This window comes from Mizuhopecten yessoensis, unplaced genomic scaffold (assembly GCF_002113885.1).
Source record: "Mizuhopecten yessoensis strain PY_sf001 unplaced genomic scaffold, ASM211388v2 scaffold1721, whole genome shotgun sequence".
Classification (NCBI taxonomy): Eukaryota; Metazoa; Mollusca; class Bivalvia; order Pectinida; family Pectinidae; genus Mizuhopecten; species Mizuhopecten yessoensis.
Window position 1 is genome coordinate 141,753 of NW_018404188.1, and position 9,376 is coordinate 151,128.

A 9,376-nucleotide genomic window follows, 5' to 3' on the forward strand; every position below is an offset into this window, starting at 1 on the left:
CTTCGAGAGTGGTGGATTGTGTCTGTCCCTGGGAGATTAGAGAGAGAAAGTCTTCGAGAGTGGTGGATTGTGTCTGTCCCTGGGAGGTTAGAGACAGAAAGTCTTCGAGAGTGGTGGATTTTGTCTGTCCCTGGGAGAATAGAGAGAGAAAGTCTTCGAGAGTGGTTGATTGTGTCTGTCCCTGGGAGATTAGAGACAGAAAGTCTTTGAGAGTGGTGGATTTTGCCTGTCCCTGGGAGATTAGAGAGAGAAAGTCTTCGAGAGTGGTGGATTTTGTCTGTCCCTGGGAGACTAGAGAGAGAAAATCTTCGAGAGTGGTGGATTGTGTCTGTCCCTGGGAGGTTAGAGACAGAAAGTCTTTGAGAGTGGTGGATTTTGTCTGTCCCTGGGAGATTAGAGAGAGAAAGTCTTCGAGAGGGGTGGGTTTTGTCTGTCCCTGGGAGAATAGAGAGAGAAAGTCTTCGAGAGAGGTGGATTTTGGCTGTCCCTGGGAGATTAGAGAGAGAAAGACTTCGAGAGTGGTGGATTTTGTCTGTCCCTGGGAGATTAGAGAGAGAAAATCTTCGAGAGTGGTGGATTGTGTCTGTCCCTGGGAGATTAGAGACAGAAAGTCTTCGAGAGTGGTGGATTTTGTCTGTCCCTGGGAGAATAGAGAGAGAAAGTCTTCGAGAGTGGTGGATTGTGTCTGTCCCTGGGAGAATAGAGGGAAAGTCTTCGATAGAGGTGGATTTTGTCTGTCCCTGGGAGATTAGAGAGAGAAAGTCTTCGGGAGTGGTGGATTTTGTCTGTCCCTGGGAGAATAGAGAGAGAAAGTCTTCGAGAGTGGTGGATTTTGTCTGTCCCTGGGAGAATAGAGGGAAAGTGTTCGAGAGAGGTGGATTTTGTCTGTCCCTGGGAGATTAGAGAGAGAAAGTCTTCGAGAGTGGTGGATTTTGTCTGTCCCTGGGAGAATAGAGAGAGAAAGTCTTCGAGAGAGGTGGATTTTGGCTGTCCCTGGGAGATAAATTCCTCTGGAGGAGGGAGAAATGGTAAAAAGAATTGGGGAGCTTGCTTCATATCACAAGACCAGAACTAAACGTTTGAAAGACTAATAAGAAAATTAGATACATGCTATATGATAAGTTCAACTTCCGTTATTTAGGAAAGTTTACCAATGAGAGTGATGTCATGCTGCAACATAAATGTATATATCAGGAAAGTAAGGTAGCACCAGATTTGAATAACTTATCCGCCTTCTTTGCTTATGATGAGGGGTGGATATGTACATAACATGCATGTGGGTTGTATTGTATAGCAGAATTCCATTCAACAAGCTATACAATTCCTTCAGTATGTATACGTAATGGAGGATCACATTATGCATACTTGCCAACTCTTACTATTTTTGAGGAAGACTCCTGTTTTTTGGACATGTAATATTTTCAACCTGAACCAGTGAATTGTCTTCAGTACAGTATTCCTATATTCTAAAATCTAATTACCCAGGTATTTTATCCAGAAGAACCACACATTAATACCATTGTAAAAGAGATATTTTCCCCTTGGATGAACAAACACACATTAATGCCATTGTAAAAGAGATATTTTCCCCTTGGATGAACAACCCACACATTAATACCATTGTAAAAAAGATATTTTCCCCTTGGATGAACAACCACACATTAATGCCATTATAGAAGAGATATTTTCCCTTTGGATGAACAACCACACTATTTATTTATGTTTTCAATTTAGTGCACGCAGAATCTCCTCCATGGAAATATCAAAAGGTTGGCAAGTATGTATGTGATGACAAAATAAACTCTATTTCAATCCTAAATTATCCAATGGATTAGGGAAAACATGACACACAATAAATGGATTTGATGATTATTTGATATTTCCAATTACTTTTTAAGAAATTCCTCCTCATTGAAGATAATGCTGAATGTTTGCTCTTCTTTCAGATTGTGACGGATGGTCAGAGTTATGTTGATGAGTATGGAAACACGACAGATTCTTCAGGAAGAATGAATGTGACATCACCCTTACCTGCAACCTCCAACATGAGCACGTCACAGTTGTCTGTGAGATCCGACGACAATATGTCAGTTGCCTCGGATGTATCAGGTCGGGATCGTCCAGGCCGACAAGCCTTGGATATCAGTAGCCCTGGGACTCTGTCCACTTTCTCCGCGGCTAAGTCTGACCGTAGTGCTTCCACACTATCTGTCCAGTCACGGTCAGATGATGACATATCGATGTCTTCCGGCACTATGGACTCCAAAGGCTCTGGAAAGAGGATAAAACCCAAACGAAAGGCACCAAAGCCTCCTGTTGATGCTACTGGAGGAAGTAAACTGCCAACCCCAATCAAACCAACACGGCAGGCACCAGCCCCTACAGGGCAGAACCACTCCACCCCGGAACAACGAGGGATCAGTGATGTCCTGGGTGTAGGCAAACAGGAACCTTGTGTCACCAAGGTTGTAAGTGAATTTCCTAAGGTGGAAATTAGTATAACACAGAACAGCCCTGTGGAAAAACCGAAAAAACCAGCTGTTCCGAAAAGATTTGTGAAACCGAAATTAGTGAAAGTTCCACGTAGGAAATTAGACATGAAAAAAGCGTCGGATCAAAGGACCAATCAGGCAACGCGTTCACCCCCGCCTCCTCGTCCCCCGCCCCCTAAAGTGCTACTTCATTCCCCGTCCAGTGCCGCTAGTACACCAAACATGACAGCTGAGGAAACCACGTCCCTAGAGAACACATCCGCCATGTCTGGGTTCAAACAGCTGGAGGACCAAAGTGGTAGTCTGTACAAAGACATGAATATAACATCAATGTCAGCCAATGAAAGCTTGACCCATGACTGGACAAAAGAGGACAGTGTTCACCTACTCCCAAAACTACAGAGACAAAACGCCTTGTTAAGTGACGAGAAACCCTTTGGTGATGACACGGACGTCATGACCACGATACCAGTTGGGTTGGGCGACCCGGACGTCGTGACCACGATACCAGTCGGGTTGGGCGACATGGATGTAATAGATGGACCGGTGAATTCTAAACACCAAACTTACATCGTTGAGGAGGTGAAGCCCAAGGCTTCCAGGATTCCACAGTTTAATAGACAGAACAGTGGGCAAGCTACACCAAGTCCAGACCGCGTTGTACCACAAAGTTCTGACCCGATGTACAGCCAAATCCCTGACGAACAGTTTAACCCTGATTCCATCACAAATTGTTTGGATTCATACAGGCCACAAACATTGCAGACATTTAGCCCAGCACCAACTCAAAGTTCTGATAAAGGATATACCAATAGCCCTGTGGCCATTCAAAATCCTGTTGAACGATATGACGTAGACCCTACGGCGACTTACAGCCAGATTCATGTGGTACCCGGTAAAACCAATGGCTATGATAGTGTCCCTGTTAGTCCTTTAATCAAGTCTGATGACAATTTCTCACAGAGTCCTACAAACAATAGTAAAGTGGGTGATTCTAGGGACAGGAGTCCTACAAGCAATGCCCGTGACAGTATCGTGTTGGAGGAATCTCCAAATGTTGTTTATTCTCCGAATGTCAAAAGCAATCACGTGAATGAGACTCATGATTTCCCTGATGAAAGTGGTGATGATATGGACAAAAGTTTGGATGCTGATGCGCAAACAAAAATACCAAAAGCTAGACCCCCGGTCGCACCGAAACCAAAAGGAATACCTCAACCTAAGATCCACTATAGACCAGACACAAGTTCTGAGGAGGTCAATACAAGCCCTGACAGGAAAGTAACACAGGAGTCGCCCTCTGTAAAGAGGAGGGAAATAGGTCAAAAATCAAAGTCATCATCTTCTCCATCTAAAGAGGAGAATAAAGGTAGCCCAGAAAAAAGACATGTACAAGAATCCCCAGCATCCCGAAGGAAAGCTGGAGGTCAAAGGTCAGGTACGATGAACTCTCCTGCAAGGGAGGGGAGATCAGGTATTCCTGTCAGTGACTCTCCTACCAGGGAGGTAAAATCTGGCATTCCAGTCAATAGCTCACCAGGAAAGGAGGTGAAGTCGGGAATCCCTGTTAACAATAAATCACCAAAGAAACCAAGGAACAGAAGTAATGAGAGGGCCATACCTGTGCGCCAGAACATTGGGGGAAACAGTGGAGGCAACAAGTCCAAAACTAACTCACAAAATGGAAATACTCAAAACCAGGATTCACCCAAAATCAAACCACAGCGTCCCAATAAACCTCCGGAAACAAACAAGAAATCAAACGGAAAAGCTGATTCTAGTCCGAGCAGGTTGCCCAAGTTGTCCTCTTTCCGATCGCCTAGTCCTCAGGCAAAAGACAATGATGATAAAGTGATCAGTCCACCGAAAAAACGATCTATACCAGTAGCCAAACCTGCCCGACCACCCCCACCTAATTCCCCTCCAGCCAGCCCAGAAATAAAAATCTCCTCAAAGGGAGATAACCAACCATCATCTGGATCATCTTTCTCAAGCTTCGGTAAAATGAATGGAGTAAATGATAAGCAAACGGACTTAAGGTAGGTTTATGAATGTACAAGCTTTTGTTGTTGTTTTAAAGTCTGAACTGAATCATGTATCAATGGCACACAGTTGACAATTAAGTTAGCCACAATCCATAAATATCATTAAAAGACTATGTTATGGTCAGATTAGTTATCAAGCTAGTGGGAAACCCATTAAATCAATGGCTATTAGACTAATATGATGGGAATGATTAATGGCCAAAAAGGAATGAGCTTTGTACCTTTATTTTATAAGCCTAGTAATGGTAGAAGGCTAGCGCTGTTAATGACCATGGAAATTCTATTAAATATTGATGGCCATTATTAAGCCTTCTAAACTAAAATATTTTGTCAGTAATTTCAATTCAAATGCTTGACATATAAGCAGTATATTGAAATTGAAATCAAGAATTCAATAATACAGTGTTTGGAAATGTTAGATAGACAATTGAGAACGAAATCGTAGTCTCTTATATGTATACATATATATATCAAACCTGTAAGCTAGCTCTGAAATGAAATTAATAAAAAGCCTGAAATATATCATTATTTAATTTAATTTGAATAATAATGCCTATTATTGTCATTAAAACAGAATCAGAAAACCCTTATCGTTGTGATGTAATAGCTGTAAAAGGGATTTTCATGGCATTATAATGGGATGCTCCTGATGAATGACAGTCACATATTTCAAACAGGAACTAATCGTATTTTTCAAAGTTAAGCAGTTTTAAGGATTTCTAATAGTTTTTTATACGCCCGTCAAATTTGACAGAAGTATTATGGTATGGGGTTGTCCGTCTGTCCGGCGTAAACTTTTGTTTGTCCGGCAATCTCCTCCTACATTTTTTCGACCGATGTCTTTGAAACTTGGTATACATTATAATCAGGATATGAAATTGTGTCTCTCTTAAAAGAATTTTGATTTGATAAATTTTCCAAAAGTTATTCCCCTTTGGTCATTTCAGTATTTGATTTTTTGTCCGGAGATCTTCTCCTACATTTTTTGAAGGATTTCTTTGAAACTTAGTAGGCTAAATAATCATGATATGTTGTTGTGTCAACTATTTTTGCAAAAGTTATTGCCCTTTGTTTATTTCAGTATTTGATTTTTTTCCGGCATTCTCCTCCTACATTTTTTACAGCATGTTAGCTAACCACTCTTAGAATGATGCAGATCTTTTTTCAATGTAAGAAAGTATATTTATAACACTATATGGCATTCGATGGGTGTATATTGTTCCGCCCTGCAGTACTCTTGTTAATGGTGTAGTGGTTTGATAGTGTAGGAGAGTGCAGCATAAGGTTTATGTGTGAAACATAAGTTTGTATATCTTATGATCATAGTTACAGAACACATACATATTAATGAGAACCGGAAAGAACATAAAATGCTCTTTTTTGCATTTTTTCTATGGTTTGGAATAATCTGCAGTATTTTATGTCAGTATTAGTATATTTTATCAAACTACTGTTTTAGTAACACTTAATCCTCTCTTTTACAGACCTTTGGAGAAAAAGTCTCTGCGTAAAACAATCCGACAGTACAAGGGACAAAACCAGGGGGAACTCTCTTTTGAGGAGGGCAGCTTTATCATGGAAATCACGGAGGTATCAAAACTATGTTATTGACTAAATAGCTCCTAATTTCAAGGCATCACGAGGCGGAAGTTGTATTATAAAGCTTTATTGTCAATATAATAGTTTAATTTGTTTACTCTGTGTATTTTACCTCGGGTCATCATTTTAAATTACTGCTTAGACTCCGATGCATGCCTGGAAACATGCCCTCCCCTTAAAGGGTTGTTTGTTAATCTTCTAGGCCAGATAAAAAGGAAAAAAGTTTGAGTTGAGGATTTGGTCCGTATCACCATGAGTATCAGAAAAAACATTGAACAAGACGTGATTCAGTATTGCCAATTAACTGATTGGGGAATTCAGAATGCCCTACAATACTTTGATATGTTGTTAATGTTTTAAACCTGTGTTGTATTTCAAATGCATAACAACTTTGGACCACATGCAAATGATAATCATGAGATGCTCACTTTGAGAGAATTCAGATTTGTAGCCCAATTGTATACACAATTATATCAAGCTAATGTACATGTGTACATTATTATACAGTTATGGACTTTTGTGCTGGTGAATATGATGTGATATGAACCTGAAAAAGTGATATTGACCGAGACGAAGCCAAGGTCAATATCAATTTTTAGGTTCATATCACATCATATTTACCAGCATAAAAGCCCATAACTGTTTTATTATATGCTTCAACAATAAAAATTTAGTCAGGGTTGAATCAAACAGTTTGGCATCGTAGACATCGGCAAGGTTCTTTTCCTTATAATAAGTATGGGGACACACACTGTGTGGTCGGTGGGGGACACACACTGTGTGGTCGGTAGGGGACACACACTGTGTGGTCGGTAGGGGACACATACTGTGTGGTCGGTAGTGGACACCCACTGTGTGGTCGGTAGGGGACACGCACTGTGTGGTCGGTAGGGGCCACACACTGTGTGGTCTGTGTGGTCGGTGGGGGTCACGGCCTGTGTGGTCGGAGGGGGACACGCACTGTGTGGGCGGTAGGGGACACACAGTGGGTGGTCGGTAGGGGAAACACACTGTGTGGTCGGTGGGGTACACGCGCTGTGTGGTCGGAGGGGGACACGCACTGTGGGGTCGGTAGGGGACACTCACTGTGTGGTCGGTAAGGGACACATACTGTGTGGTCGGTAGTGGACTCCCACTGTGTGGTCGGTAGGGGACACACACTGTGTGGTCGGTGGTCTTTTTCTGTGTTAACAGCATCTTTATCTTCAAGTAGTTTTTGGAAATTTATAGATGTAACGGAGGCAAAGAGTTCGCCAGCAGCCATCCTCTGTTGTCTTCTCACAGATTGTGTTCCGTTCTAACTGAGCATGCCTACGAAAATTTCTGGGGAATTTCCATATATGCTATATTTAGAAATCGATATTCACCGGATAACCAGCTGTCTATATGAGCTTTTGAGGACTGGTCACGTGTATAGAATTCGACCAATGTGATTGTTTGAATTTTTCAAGCATATAGTAAAATAATTTATGGTATATAAGTTGTTTTATTCAGCTTCAACTGCATGGTTTACTTTTGATATCATGAATCATGGAGTATATTGACAAGATTGCTTCCCTTTACAGGACGAAGACAATCCTGGTTGGTTGATCGGGATGTTAGCGGACGGTAGTACAGGCCTGTACCACCAAAGTTTTGTGGAGGAATCACCAGCTGGCAATCAGCAAACTATTGTGTAAAACAAATATCCGCAGTGATAATAAACTTAAAAATATCCACAGCGATAATAAACTTACAAATATTTGCAGTGATAATAAACTAACAAATATCCACAGCAATAATAAACTTACAAATATCCACAGTGATAGTAAACTAACAAATATCCACAGTGATAGTAAACTAACAAATATCCACAGTGATAATAAACTAACAAATATTCACAGTGATAATAAACTAACGGTGATTTCTGCCAAATATTCACAGAGGTAATGTATAAAGTGATGTCTGACAGAGCCACATACAGTCAACAAGGATATATAAAAAGTGACTCAGCGCCGGCCACAACGATATATACCGGAGTATATATAGCATGAAAGTGAAGTCAGGCAAATGTCCAGTTATTATATAAAAAGTGACTCAGCGCCCACAACGATATATACCGGAGTATATATAGCATGAAAGTGAAGTCAGGCAAATGTCCAGTTATTATATAAAAAGTGACTCAGCGCCCACAACGATATATACCGGAGTATATATAGCATGAAAGTGAAGTCAGGCAAATGTCCAGTTATTATATAAAAAGTGACTCAGCGCCCACAACGATATATACCGGAGTATATATAGCATGAAAGTGAAGTCAGGCAAATGTCCAGTTATTATATAAAAAGTGACTCAGCGCCCACAACGATATATACCGGAGTATATATAGCATGAAAGTGAAGTCAGGCAAATGTCCAGTTATTATATAAAAAGTGACTCAGCGCCCACAACGATATATACCGGAGTATATATAGCATGAAAGTGAAGTCAGGCAAATGTCCAGTTATTATATAAAAAGTGACTCAGCGCCCACAACGATATATACCGGAGTATATATAGCATGAAAGTGAAGTCAGGCAAATGTCCAGTTATTATATAAAAAGTGACTCAGCGCCCACAACGATATATACCGGAGTATATATAGCATGAAAGTGAAGTCAGGCAAATGTCCAGTTATTATATAAAAAGTGACTCAGCGCCCACAACGATATATACCGGAGTATATATAGCATGAAAGTGAAGTCAGGCAAATGTCCAGTTATTATATAAAAAGTGACTCAGCGCCCACAACGATATATACCGGAGTATATATAGCATGAAAGTGAAGTCAGGCAAATGTCCAGTTATGATATAAAAAGTGACTCAGTGCCCACAACGATATATACCGGAGTATATATAGCATGAAAGTGAAGTCAGGCAGATGTCCAGTTATTATATAAAAAGTCCGACAATTATCCACTGTGATGGATAAATTCAGCCAAACATCTAGTGTAGCTTAAAATGTGACCAAACATCCCCACGGATAAATCTTTAAAACTTGATTCAGCAATTCAATAAAATAACTTCACGGAGATGGGTCTGACAAATGACTTCACGGAGATGGGTCTGGCAAACGACTTCACGGATATGAGTCTGACAAACGACTTCATGGAGATGGGTCTGACCAACGACTTCACGGAGATGGGTCTGACAAACAACTTCACGAAGATGGGTCTGACAAACGACTTCACGGAGATGGGTCTGACAAATCACTTCACAGAG

The 9,376-nt window shown here is 40.9% G+C and overlaps 1 protein-coding gene across 5 annotated transcripts in view; it reads left to right on the plus strand.

Moving 5' to 3' along the window:
* LOC110466996 overlaps positions 1-9,025 on the plus strand; it is a 99,231-nt gene extending 90,206 nt beyond the window's left edge. For 4 of the 5 annotated variants that reach the window (XM_021523847.1, XM_021523879.1, XM_021523862.1 and 1 more), the window contains 3 exons: positions 1,947-4,531; positions 6,022-6,127; positions 7,702-9,025. In XM_021523847.1, coding sequence (XP_021379522.1) covers positions 1,947-4,531; positions 6,022-6,127; positions 7,702-7,815 — 2,805 coding nt within the window. In that variant the 3' untranslated portion in view covers positions 7,816-9,025. The remainder of the gene's footprint in view (positions 1-1,946; positions 4,532-6,021; positions 6,128-7,701) is intronic. The other variant, XM_021523871.1, reaches the window with a different exon arrangement.
* Positions 9,026-9,376: the final 351 nt, after the last annotated feature.